General features: G+C 26.9%; 1 protein-coding gene across 1 annotated transcript in view; it reads right to left on the bottom strand.

The window, feature by feature from the left end:
* The window catches only part of LOC100214574 (translation initiation factor IF-2, mitochondrial), a 66,867-nt gene that overhangs the window by 10,837 nt on the left and 41,097 nt on the right, over positions 1 to 14,933 (bottom strand). The window contains exons 11-15 of the mRNA XM_065805100.1: positions 10,032 to 10,110; positions 8,277 to 8,402; positions 7,833 to 8,052; positions 3,991 to 4,128; positions 1,555 to 1,670 (exon numbers count right to left, since the gene is read on the bottom strand). Coding sequence (XP_065661172.1) covers positions 1,555 to 1,670; positions 3,991 to 4,128; positions 7,833 to 8,052; positions 8,277 to 8,402; positions 10,032 to 10,110 — 679 coding nt within the window. The remainder of the gene's footprint in view (positions 1 to 1,554; positions 1,671 to 3,990; positions 4,129 to 7,832; positions 8,053 to 8,276; positions 8,403 to 10,031; positions 10,111 to 14,933) is intronic.

Raw genomic sequence — 14,933 nt, 5'->3', positions numbered from 1 at the left:
TTTATTGATCAAAGACTAAAAGACTTTGATAAAAACAGATAGAAGACTAATCCGACAACAGTTGGAGGGATCAGAATATTTACCAGAGTTTTGAAAAATTAAAATCACAGATGCCATTTTCCAGCAGGCAGGAAAACAAGACTCAGTCAAGCATTTATTAAATACTTTAGAGAGAATTGAAGGGATTTCTAGAGAACGCTTTTGTAGGACTATGACAGAAATATTTTCTGGACCACAAGCCATAGAACAGTTTGATTGAGATATGACTTTAGCAACGGAAGCTGGAGTGATTTGAATGTCTAACAATGCATTAACCTGTTGTGTTGGAAAGAAAGGAAGAATATGGCCCTAACATTCAAGAGTTGAATTAGAAAAGTAATTCTTTGCAAATAGTTCTTGCCTTATCCTTGGGATAGGTAATAAGATCAGTTTCATGAATGAGAGATGGAATGTTAGACCTTACCTTTGTTAATAACGGTGTTGAAGATTTTCCAAAAGTTTCTATAGCCTAACTTATGATACGAGATTTAGTGAACTAAAAATAATGGAGTTTAGCATCAGACAGTGCCTTTTTACATCAATTTATTGCAATAATAAATAGGCGTTTGTTCTCAAGAGAATTGTTATATAGAAAAAAATGAAAAAAATGATTATGATTAGATATATAGCAGCTGCATAAGGAGGTGAAAATGATGGAGTAGAATGAGGCTTGACTTGTAACTGACAAGAAGAAACAAAAGCTCCCATTTCTGCATGGATCTAGGAGGTTATATAGGAGGCGCAATATCAGCAGAGAAAGAAAAGATATCAGTCCAAGAACCATCACAAAGTAAAATAATGGAAAGAATGCACACTAGAACTACCTAAAGGAGAAAAAAAAACTGAACACAAGCTAGAATCAGAGACAAGTCAACACACAAATCGAGGAGTGAAGGTAAGTGATTAGGGTTGTCTGGAAAACAAGTCACAAAGTTGATCTGAGTAAGAGATTGAGAAATGCAGAAGTTAAGGACTTTAGCGCCAGCAGGGTAAGTAGTGTTAGAGCCAAGCCATTTAGTGCGATGAGCATTAATGATGTAAAGAGAAAGGGCATGGTCAATTTGATCAGAATTTACATCTAAAAGAGTGCAGTCTTTTCTGATTTTCTTTGCTTTTTTTATAATTTCATTTGTTATTGTTTTATAAATTAACCTAGATATTAATTTTCTTTTTACTTTCTATTAAAAGAAGACAACAAAAAAAAGTTAAATCTTACATTAATCATACCATTTTTTGGGATGCTGCCACAAATATTTTGTGTTCACACTTTAAAACTTTTGATGAAATTTTTACATGAAAATTTTTACCTATGATACTTTATTACTTAGTTTGTCTAACGCTAATTGTCTAATGTTAATTGTCTAATGTTGATTGTCTAATGTTAATAGTCTAATGTTAATTGTCTAACGTTAATTGTCTAGCATTAATTATCTAATGTTAATTGTCCAATATCTATAGCAGGCTTTCACATTAAAGACCTAAATACTTAAAAGTAACACAAAAAAAATATCTCACCTTCAACACATCCATAAGCTTGTAGATTATGTTTTGAGATCGCAGGGGCACCTGTATTTGTTCAGCTTTTGTTTCAATACTTTTATCAGTAACCAAGTTAAAAGAATAAATAATACCTAGAAAAAATTAAAAAACTTCAAATAACTAATAATGATAATAACAATTAGTGACAAGTAGAATCAGTAAATCTAGTTTAAATATATTATTAACAAAAAAAAAATTCAAAAGCAAAACGTAATAAGAAATATCAAAACAAACCTGAAACAATCCAATATAAATAAATCACAAAGTTTACTTGTAGGATTATTAATACAGATGCATTTATATAAACTCAACTTTAAAAAAATAAATAGATTCAGCTTTACAACTAGTGCTATTCGCTTGACGAATAGTGCTACTCGCTTGACGAATAGTGCTATTCGCTTGATGAATAGTGCTACTCTCTTGATGAATAGTGCTACTCGCTTGACAAGTGCTATTGGTATAATTTTTTATGAAAAAAATTTAAAAAATTGTACAATTCATTTAAATTTGGTACCAAAGTTTAACTAATTACAGCATTTATTGAAAGCACTATTTACTTATGTATTTCTAGGTAAAGGCTAGGAGAAATTAATTCTGATTTAAAATACCCTTGCCTTGCCTTGAGGTTCTTGGTTGAGCAAAAGCTAGAGATAGCGTCTTCTAATGGACAGATGTTAACGGCACCCAGCTTATGTCTTGTAGAAAGTCTCTTAGACAAACTCTTGCGCACCTTCTTTATCTATTAAGCTGGCGTAGATTTACATTTATTATCCTACCTAGGATAATAAATGCTGTATCTTCTTGAATATAGTCAGGGATTTTTGCTTATGCAAACTTGTTAGTGGTTATAAAACTTTTCTTGCTATCTCCTAATAAGGGGACAGCTCTAAAATTCAGTTTAAACGAACTACCAACACATTTTGTATTCATATTAAATCTCTGGGAATTTATAATACATGCCGCAATCTACAGACTTGATAATTTATTTTGAAAGTAAAATTTATTTCAAAAAAAAATTAGCTCAATCATTTTTTTGAACATTTCTTTAATATGAATATAACATGTTTTGGAGGTTGGTAGTCCCTTTAATGATTCTGGGACTAGTTTGTATTAAGGTTTCCCAATTTCTGTGGTAGTCTTCATGGAGGTTAATCTAGCTGTAGAATATCAGAGTATTAAAAGTATCATGATGTGCATGAATAGTGCCCTTAATAGAACTTTTAGGTATCAACCGTAGAAGCTATATAAGAAGCCCTTTGCTACAAAATTACTGGTTAACGGGATCTACATAGCTCATGGCTTAGGATGCCATACACTATCTATAATCAAATCAAATCCTCTAATAACTTAAAAAATTGTTTTAATCAATTTTTTATGAACATTTATGGTCTTTAAAGTAACTGTTCATCCAATCTTGCTTCTTGCATAAGTCATCAGTCTTACTTGCTCTTTATAAAAACTAATTTATATTCAGCTATTTCATCTTTGAACCTCAGTATTGATGGATATTATTTGCTGATTTACAAAAAGTTCAATAGTCATATGCGTGGCCTGGGCATATACTTGTGTATTAAATCACCTATTTACTGTGAATCAGATTTGAATCTTCTGAATATTCTTTTATGTGCACCTACTTCCTCAAACCTTGTTCCCTTTATTCTATTTTGTTCTTTTTCCTCTCTACACTCTTTTCATCACACTAAATCATATGGCTCTACTACCACTGACTCTGGTTGCAATTAAGCTCAGAACATTTGTATTTCTTAATCTCTTATCCAGATTTTTTAGATATCACTAATAACCTTTACTCCCTGATTTTAACTCTCTTCATTACTATCTAAAATATTTAACATAACTGCATAACTATATAAACTATTTAACATAACTGCATAACTATATAAACTATTCAACATAACTGCATAACTGTATAATCTATTCAACATAACTGCATAACTATATAAACTATTCAACATAACTGCATAACTGTATAAACTATTCAACATATCTGCATAACTGTATAAACTATTCAACATAACTGCATAACTATATAAACTATTCAACATAACTGCATAACTATATAAACTATTCAACATAACTGCATAACTGTATAAACTATTCGACATAACTGCATAACTATATAAACTATTCAACATAACTAAAAAATCTTGTTTTCCTTCCTTTAATAGTCTACTGTTTTCCTGTGTGGGCAGGTTCTACTAACAATGCCCTTTCCTTCCTAGACAAGGTCCAAAAAAAGGTTTCTGGCAGTAAATTATTTAAAAAAATATTATTAATAAAAAGTTAATAGTACAATAATAATAAAAACAATAATAATAGCAATAGCAATAATAATAACAAAATATTTCATATGTTATAAAGACATAAAAGTTAAAATATTATAAAATATATAACCTTTTGCAGTACTAGCCATGAGTAAATCATTTTCATTTATAGGACCAACAGAAGCTTCAAGTATGTTTACTTTGATATCATTTGAGTAAAATGAATTGATAACATTAACGATTGCTTCTAATGATCCACTTGAATCAGCTGTATTTTTATTAATGTCACACATTAACATATAAATAAGTATGACACACATTAACATATAGATAAGTATATATAAGTATATAATAACACATCAAGTATGAATAAAATGTATAATACACCTTTTGGAATTAAAAATGGAAAAAATATATATATATTTAATAGTAAAATAGTAACCTCACTTTAAATTTGAATTTTTATCAAGTTCTTTTAATAACTTAATACTTAATATTACATTAAATAACACAAATATTGAAAACACATTAAATACAAGAATTTTAAAATATTTATAATCAAAATTTATGCTGTCATATTAAGCATTTGCATAAAGTCAATTGCATTTATATTAAGTCAATGTCTTTATTTCTAGATTTTAATTCAAACAATGATATAAAAAATCTAGTATCAAGTCAATTATAATAGAGGAAGAAATCGAAGTCGATTTGATTGCAGAAAAATAAGTAGAAAAAAAATTTTTAATCTAAAGAAAATCTTTTATAACATTGTCCTAACAAACTAATATAATATTGATCTAATAAATTAATTTAATATTAAAATGTCTTAAAGAAAAAATACTTTTTTAAATTTCAATAAATTGAGTAAAGAACGACAATTAGTAATGATTAAATTTCAATAAATTGAGCAAAGAACGACAATTAGTATTAGTTAAATTTCAATTAATTAAGCAAAGAACGACAATTATTAATGATTAAATCAAATAAAAAAATAACTGGTAAAACAAGTTATAATTATCCAGAATTCAAATTGTCAAATTTCATTTTGTTTACTTACTACTTAAACAAGTATTGCGCTTGCATCCCTAAGTGGTTGTTGATTTAAATAAATGTGTGGGGACCTTTCTCTCCTCATTTAGATTGATTTTCACTCAGTTAAATAGTGCTAAAGGCCTCACAAAAGTGTTGTGGAGACCACCAAAATGTGGAAAACAGATGAGTGAACAGGCTGGACAAGTTTTGTTCATTTTTTATTTTTAATTTGTCGAGATTGGCACTAGCAATTTATGCAAAAAGGTTCTATTAACATTCACTATTATCAGCCCTGAAACTGGTACTGAATGATGCAAGCCAATCTATGAATGAAGATTCATTCTCAGCAACTTTATTTTATAAAATAAACAACCAAATTTGCTAATATGTAATTAGTGTATAACATTTATTAAGTATAACTTGAAATAAAGTTTATTAAGTTAATTAAGTAGTAAATTGTACATGAAGCATTTTAGTAAAAAGTGCTTGGAACATGTTGTAAAACCAGATCAAAAGTGTAGTGCCAAAGCCAGATCAGAAATATAGTGCTGAAGCCATATCAGAAGTGTAGTGCCGAAGCAGAGCTAAAGCACCAGAAACTGAACTGTTCCAAAGCTCCGGTTAAATCAAATTTAAAGTAATAATTAAATGGAACTATATGTTAAATATTAAACAAATACTAAAAAATAAATTTGATTAAACAGAATAAAATCGTATTTTTATGGTAATTAGCCAAAACCATCAATGATTTAGTTTTTAGTGGGAAATTATCTACTTTATTATTTGTCAATATTGAATCCTTTGGAAATATAGCCGATATTTAATCAACTGATTTTAACTTTGTAAAAATGCACAGATTTTATCATGGTAGTGATAATTTAAGTTATTTAAATTAAATTAAAAAAATTAAATTTGAGAAACTAGATTAAGAAAAACAAGATAAAGATAAAATAACTTTTGAAGGTGTAAGGTGTAAAGATGTAAGGTGTAAAGGTGTAAGGTGTAAAGGTGTAAGGTGTAAAGGTAACTCTTTATATTTAAACTTTTAATTTTTTTGATTTAGACTGCCATCTGAAGGTGCACATTCATGACAGTGTATTTAAAATGTCTCCCTCACTTTTCTGTTAAAATTATTGACCCTTATTTTTAGAGTATTTTTATTGTTCTATGCAAAATCATCATGATAATTTTTTGAATGTTCCACTATCGCTAAACTATCCTATTTTCCTTCGCTTGTACTTTTTTGATGTTGGATAAATGAGATGAGATTTTTAATTTTGCTTCACCAATATAATTTTTTTTGCAGGAGCATTCAAGTTTGTACATACCTGGGTAAGAATTTATAGGAAAAGGGGGTTTATTATTTGTGTTAAGTATAAATTTGCTGTAAACTTTTTGGTGATTTAAAGACTGGAGTGTAATCTGCTTTTTTGAAAATTTTCTTAACTTCAGACTAATTCCTGGAATCTATGGTAAAGATACAATATTTTTTGATGAAATGGATAAATGTTGAGTTATATTTTGTTTTTTATTATGCAAATTTTCTTTAGAGGTTTTTATAATGTTTTCCAGGCTTATTTTTCTATAACCATTTTCTACAAAAACATAAATTAGAAATAATAACTCTTGTTCAATATTATTATCAGAGCATAAATATAATGTCTTATGAACTGATCTGACTCATAGAACCTACAATTTTTCAAGTCTTCTGTCAACCCTTTCCTTGCTCTATAACTATTCTCTTTTTTTTTCTAGTAACTGCCAACTTAATTGAGGTTGCTTGCAGCCTTGTTAGGAGTGAATCAGAATTAAAAAAAAATCTTTTAAAAACACCAATAATTTTAGGATCATTGATTTGGATGTTAGTTATGACATCTTTATGGTAAATTGTAAAATCGTTTGTACCAGTTTTATTGTTAATAATAGTTTTGTAAGGAAAGTTTAGCATATTATTTTCATTTTCAATTTCCATGGTGATCTGCAGTTTCCATGGTGTACTAAATATTTCTATATTGGTTATTAAATAATAATAAAAAGATTTTTTTCGTCTATAGAAGAGTTAAAACAAGAATAGTCATTAACACCTTTTAAATGACTTTACATGAACACTATTGGAAACCGCCAGTGCAATAGTATTACTTTCATGAAACTGTAAAAAACACTACCATAGGTCCTAAGCAAATAGGTTTAGAATCTTTTAATTCATAAATATAAAAAATAATGCGAAAGGCATATATCTAAAAATGTTTTTAATTCTTCAGATAAATTTCGATGTTGAAGGTGTAAAGGTGTAAGTTGTAAGTTGTAACTATTGGGATTGCCCCAATCCCAGTAAAATAGAAAAAATTTTAAAGTTCTAACTTTTAGGACATATATTATGTATGTATTTATTACAAAACTATTAGGAAATATAATGTGATGTAATTGTTGTACTAATAATGGTAGTGGTGTAATGTAATGTGATGTAATTGTTGTACTAAATGCAGTAGTGGTGTAGTGGTAGAACACTCGCTTCATAAGCGAGAGGTTTCTAGTTCCATTCCCACCACATACCTGGTAGTACCACCCTCAAATTGTTTCTCCGCGCAGCGGCCTTGTTCGTCAAGCTTCGTATTTCGGAGTTATAGAGTTGGGAGAGGGTTATAACCACAAGGCCTAGAGGCTCTTTTGAGCTTTATGCTTTTTTGATAATAAAAAAAAAATAACTTGATAAGTTAGAAACTGTTTTAAATGAGTACAAACTTTTTATTTTGCACAAAGAACCAAAATTTGTATTTAAAAGGAGAAATTACGTACAAGTATGAAGCACACTATTTAAACTGTTGATTTAAACTTATTTAAACAGCTACATCATGTAAATCTACATGCTAAATCATTAAACTACTTTCTACACTTTACAAATATAGTCTCCTAAATTTAATGAAGAAGAAAAAAAACAACCTTTTAAAACTATATTTATGGCTGCACTTTTATTGGATTCTTCCTTCACACCTGAAGCAGCTTCTTGACGCATTATTACACGCATAGGAATTTTTGATCTACCACCTTTCATGTCTGATGTAATTGCCTTTTTACCAATAGCTTTCTGCAATGGAGATTGTTTAATATGAATAGGTTTGCTATCTGATTCTTGCAATTTGATAATACTTTGGGCTTCTAACTATATATTAAAATATATAACATAAATAATACAACTTTTAATTCTAAGCACAAAAAGTACTTACAGTTATAAATTTATATATATACATATTATATATATATATATATATATATATATATATATATATATATATATATATATATATATATATATATATATATATATATATATATATATATAAATACATGCAGTTATAAATTTTTTTATAAAAAAAAAAGGATTACCTCATTTTTCACTTGCATAACTATAAAACCAGGCTTCGGCAAACTTTTCCATCCTACCACTTGACATGGTTCTGAAGGAAGCACTTGTTTCAATATTTTACCATTATGATCATATATTTGGCGAACCTGGACATTATTTTGAAAAATAATATCTTTTTTGTTGACTTTAAATAAAGTTTTGTAAAAACAAAAATTAAAAAACTATATAACAATAATATAGATTAATTGCATTTAAAAAAGCGATTGAAAAAACTAAAGCATATTCATTTTTAAATAATTTAAATTAGAAAGAAAAAAAAAACACTAGTCAAAAAGTATACAGATTATTTACATATAAAAAGAGGTTTAGACCAAAAACTATTGGGTTTTTTACTTAAAGGGCATTTAAATTTTGATTTAAAAATTGTTACTATTGAATAAAATCAAATTTCAGGTATATAAAAATGTATAATTATTTTTGATTGGTATAATTTATTTTGATTTGATTAATTTGATATAATTTGATATATTGGTTATAATATGATAGATTGGTATAACTTAATTTGATTGATATAATAATATCATTTATATAATTTATTTTTGAATTTTAAAAATTGTGTATTGTGTGCATTGTGCAGAGTGGGACAAAATATATGAAATAAAATACATTGTGCAGAGTAGAACACAACATGTGAAATGAAACACATTGTGTAGAGTGGAACCCAATTATGAAGTGAAAAACATGTGCAGAGTGGAAAATAATATATGAAGTGAAATACATTGTGCAGATTTGAACACAATGAATGTTGGCAATATTGAAATAATTGTTTGTAGTAAACAACTGAGTTGTTTACTACAAACTGTTTACTTGAGGTACACAAGAAGTTACTGGAAATAAAGAAAAAGCTGTTACATATTATGTGAACTTGAAGTGAAGTGAATGTGAATGTGAAGTAAAATATTTGAAGCATTAAAAGTAAATATATATTAAAAACTTTTTTCAAAACATGAATAATTCTATAAAAACTTTTATTTGTTAGTATTATCGTAACTTTTTTTGTATACTCTAAAATTTTTAAAATATATATAAAAAAAGGAATTATATTGTAAATTTCAAATTAACATGAATTATGATTCAACAATTTTTAACATACGGATCAAGAATACTATATTTTTATTAACTGATAAACAAAACTTTTTACTGGTGTTCATTGTGGCAGAGCATAGTCTATAGAGTATGTATATTTTTATAACATTCCTTAAGGTTCTCCTAGTGCTTGAATATATAACAAATTCAGTGAAAAGTGTTATTTTTACTGGGTTTATTTATGTAGTATTGTGTTACTGATTTCAGATATTGTTATTGTTTTTACAAATTCCTCATATAAACAGAATAAATTTTATTCATGATATCCTAATGTTATTTATGTGGTAGTGATGTAGTGGTAGAGCGCTCACGCTCACATAAACTAGAGGTTACAAGCTCAATCCCACCGTATCCTTGGTAGTACAGCGATCAACTTGTTTCTCCACGCAGAGACCTTTTTCATCAAGGTTTATGTTTCAGATTTATAGAGATGAGAGAGGTAACCACAATTAAGTAGCCTCTTTGTCTGTAGAGGCCTTCTTGACCTTGGAGAGGTGGATAAGTATTTTTAAAAAATTGTAAATATTAAAAAAACAAAGTATACAAAAATAAAATATTTATAATTTTGAAAAATATCAATTTAACAATAATTATAGTAATAGTTTAAAAATTTTTAGGCTATAAAAAACCTTTGCAACTGAAGTTCCTGATACCAAAACATTTCCCACTTTGAGCGTCCCTTGCTTCACCAAAAGAGAAGCAATTGCCCTGCAAACAAAAACATCAACTTACTAACAATGTTTTAAATAATAATGCTTATCAACAAAAATTAAAAAAAAAAAACTATTATAGATTAATAAGAACTATTATAATAATTGTAATAATTATGACTATTATAGTTTCTTGTTCGTCACAACAAAAACAACACCAACCAAAAGTTTACAAGAACTACAGTTTTTTTATTAAATTTGTAGGTCCACCACCAGTATACACTATGAATATCAAACATCTAACACCTCTTAAAAATCAATCAACTTCAAAATGGGTCATTACGAGAGATTGCAATATTGGGATCTCAGCATTTTTTATAAGCCCAAAGTTGGAGAATTAAGATTCTCCAACATACCGGGGATTCTCTGTAAGATCGAGCAAAATTAAACATAAGAAAAAATATGTAATAAATCCAACAAATACCAACAGATTATGTGTAGTAATAAAATAATTTTTAATTAACAAAAAATTAAAGAACGTAATTCCATGTTTACAGTTGTACAGTAAAAAAAGAAGCTATCAAAAAAATTTTATTTAAAGAAAAAAAATTATTGAAAATTTTTGCAAGTTGTTATGTTGGTTAGCAAATACACAATTCAAAAGTGATATACATTGTCTTCTTTTAAAAAGAGGTTATCAAGGTTATAAAAAGGTTATAAGTAGAGATTATCAACATTATAGGAGGTTATAAGAAGAGGTTATCAAGGTTTATAGGTTAACAAGGTATAATGAAAATTACTATTTTAACACATTTTCATTCAATTTAACTTGTGGTACTTGCGGTGCCCACACCATTCATTGCACAAAATCAGTTTATATTTAAACTATAATATTTATATAATGACATAGTATATTGTTTGTAAAAAGTTATTCACATATATGCTTTTCAAAAATTTGTGGGAGTTTAATTTTAATAATAAAGTCATTATTTGAATCCTCAGCACATAGGACTTTTAGCTAAAGTTGTAGGTAAATTAAAAACAATAACTTTTTCAAATTTTTAAAAAATTGTATTAATAGCAGGTCATGTTTTAAATAAAATAGCAGGTCATGTTTTAAATAAAATAGCAGGCCATGTTTTAAAAAAAATAGCAAGTCATGTTTTAAATAAAATAGCAGGTCATGTTTTAAATAAAATAGCAGGCCCTGTTTTAAATAAAATAGCAGGCCTTGTTTTAAATAAAATAGCAGGCCTTGTTTTAAATAAAATAGCAGGCCTTGTTTTAAATAAAAAACAGCTAAGCCCATTAGCTGGTCATGACTTTGACGTCATAAAATTAACTTTATTTTTTTTTATTATTAAAGTATAATTAACTTTTTTAAACTACCGCAATAAAATAAATTACCACAAAACAAGTTTATTTTACTAACCAAGAAAAAAAAATATAGAAGTGTTTTTGTTTTTTTAAATTCACCTCCCCACGGCCAAAAAGACCACTACAGATGAGGAAGCTACTTAATTGTGGTTATTAAAGCGTGTACACAAAATAAATGTGAAAGTAGGAAAACAACTAAAAAAAAGTCATCAATTTTTATTTCGAACCAAGTAATAACTTGAATACAATAATATAAGATCAAACATTAAGAAAAAATTATTTATTCTTATGGGAATCTAATAAAATTTCGAGCTTTTGCTTTAGTGGTACCCATAAGCTTGCGCACAGAATAAGAATCAAAACTATTTGATGCTTTTTTAAATGATATTTATATATATTTAATGTTTCTACAAAGCTTTTTTTGTTTTTTTCATTTTTCTTTTAACGTTTACCCTCTCTCAACTTTATAAGGCTGCTGCGCAGAGAAACGAATTGAGCGAGGTACTACCAGGGATGTGGTGGGGATCGAACTTGAAACTTCTCGCTTATGAAGTGAGCGCCCTACAACTACACCATTACCGCATTTGTTGTAAATATTTTTTTGTAATTGTAAATGTATAAATTGTGGAATATATATTTTGTTTCAATTTTTTTTCTTTTTAATTTTAAATAATTCAAGTTACTTTTTTTAATATCACTTAACATAAATTCATTTTTTTCTTTTCTCTACATTTGTTTAAATTAATTAAAACATGTTTTTTTCTTTTCTTTTCATTATTTCTTAAAATTGTGGCTTTTTAAATAATGATTTTTTACTTTTAAAAACTTATTAACAAACAAAAAATATTATTTGTTGCAAATAAAAAAACTCAAATTACTTTACCAGTGCTTTTTTTTTGTGACAAACAAAGTTTAGGTTTCCAAGTATTATTTATTTAAAAAAATTTTAATGATACTTGGATATATTTTTAATCAAAATTCTTTATTAATAAGGGAATTTTCGTTTTTATTTATTTTTTTTATATAAAGCTGATGTAATTATTATAAAATATTATTTTTCTAAACTTTTTTTTTTTGCAAAATAAAACTTATAAATATAAACAAAGACATTGCAAGAGCTATATTGCTTCAAGCATAAAAAGGGTTTTTTTTAATTATAAAATAAGAAACTCTTTATAAAATGTTGTTTAGAGTTTGTAATAATTAATAATTTTTAAATTTTTTGATAAAACCAATCATTATAACAAAACAAACAAAATTTAAAAAATCAAAAGTGGCGCTAATATAAAATAAAATTTTATTTGTACTTTTTTTTAGCTTATAACTTTTTTTTTTTTTAATTTTTTTAAATTGGAATTATTTTTGTTATTGTTTGTTATGAGAAATTATGTAATATACAACTATGAAAAATAAAAAAAATAAATATAAAAATAATTAAAATCATTATTCTTATTATTTTTAACTTCATCAATAAATAATGTTTATTACTTCATAATAATGTTTTTAACATGGAACTGTGTCAATCAGGGTGATCTCAGGAAATTGTAGGTTTAACATTTTTCAATATAGGAGAGGCCTACTTGAGTACATTAATTAAAAAAATCTCTTCTAAAAGGTAGCTAAAAAAATTTCACCAATGACATTGAAATTATCAATTAAACTAAGAAGGCAGAAATGGTCATATCTACTTATAAATCCCCATCCCTTACTCCCATCCTCTAATCAGAATTGTGACTATTTCCTCAATCACCTAAATAAAGTACTTTTATTTGTATCTTGATTATATTCTATAAAATTTATTATATTCTTATATTTTTATAAAAGCAATTATGCTTTGCTTTACATTATACAAAAAAATTCTTTGTCGATAAATCTAATATTTCAGTACTAATGTAAAATAAGCAAAGGAATTGGGTGGTTAATTTATATAGTAAACTTAAGAAATGTACTTAAGGCGACTTAATACATTCTCAGTTTCAAATACATCTCATTGGAAGTAACTTTTTTTTTCAAACAAATCAGATAAAAATAAGTATATTACTGGTTGAAAATATCATCTAACACTTCTTTGTTGATTAACATTTTTAATTTTCATTAATGTTGACTTGCTATCTAGTAGCACTGCTATCTAGTAATACATCTTCAAAAAGTATATTGATCATTCCAGTATTATAAACATTATAAATAAATTTAAAATGTGTACACACAGTTGCCAGTTCAATTGTATTACACCTGATGATATTACAAAAAAAACCTTGAACATTAAAATAAACACTAGCGACATACTAATTTTTATGATAAAATCTTCCTTCACACACTTTAAAGATATTCATACAGATAGCAAAATCATCTTAGATGGGACATTTCTACTATTTTTAAAAATAGCAGATGTATTACCATGTTTTAACTTGAACTTCCGTCCTATAACTATTCTACCAGCTTTCTTAATTATTAATCGATCTTTCGAAAACCTTCAACATAATTCTGCATGATCTACTTATTGGTATGTTAGATACTTATGGCTTCTCTGAGAATGCCTTAAACTTCTTATATAAATGTTAGTGATTGGTTAGTGAAAAGTTAGTGAAAAACTAACATAACAACAACAACAAAAAGTCTTACATTAGTAAAAGGTAAGAGTAGGATCTCCTGTTTCAAATTAAATGGGTATTTTATCTGGGGTGCATGAAGGTTCTATCTTATCTATTTCAATATCAGTATAAATGACATACTTTTATTTATTAAAGATACTAAACTGCGCAATTTTGATAAAGTTTGGTTTTATATATTAAATATTTACGCAACAAACCAAATGATAAATGTTTTGTTTTTTATGAATAAGAAATATTTTTATGTTTTGTTCTAAATACTTTAACAACCTCATAAATAGAATTAATAAAACTTTCCTATATTCCATAAAAGGTAATTGCTTGAGGATACACTTATATAACTTGCAAATTCTTATGGTGAAAGTTTTTAAACCAATTGTCTAAACCCAGAACATGAGAAGAATTTATTCACGATTAAATCTCACCTATAAACTTAGCTGTAGCAAAAAAATTATTCTACCTCCAAATGGCTCTAAAAATATGAATACATGTTGCACTTTAAATAGAACCATCTCACAGTGGAGAACTTCATGTAACAAGACTCCTCAAAAAGTCCTGAGGTGTTCAAAAAACAAATCTAGAATTGGTATGGCAAAAATTGTGCTTGTAAAATTTGTTTTTAACTTTTGTTTTATTATATTCTAACATGAAGGGTGCAAATTCCAAAGAACTGATGTTCGAGGAAAAAAAAAAGACAAAAAAATCATTTTTGAAGCAGTTAGGAACAGTCACTGTAAAAAGATGAGACTTAATTAAATGTTGAGTAACAGGAAAATGAATTTTAGTAAATGGCACAGAGCCGCCCTCATCACAATATTTATAGGAAAAAGAAAGAGAAGCAACATTATGATGATGTGACAACGGTTGAAGGTTGGCTACAAGAGCAGGTCCAATT

This window comes from Hydra vulgaris, chromosome 09 (assembly GCF_038396675.1).
Source record: "Hydra vulgaris chromosome 09, alternate assembly HydraT2T_AEP".
NCBI lineage: Eukaryota > Metazoa > Cnidaria > Hydrozoa > Anthoathecata > Hydridae > Hydra > Hydra vulgaris.
The sequence above is the reverse complement of the archived record's forward strand: the minus strand, read 5'-3'. Positions and strand labels throughout refer to the sequence as shown.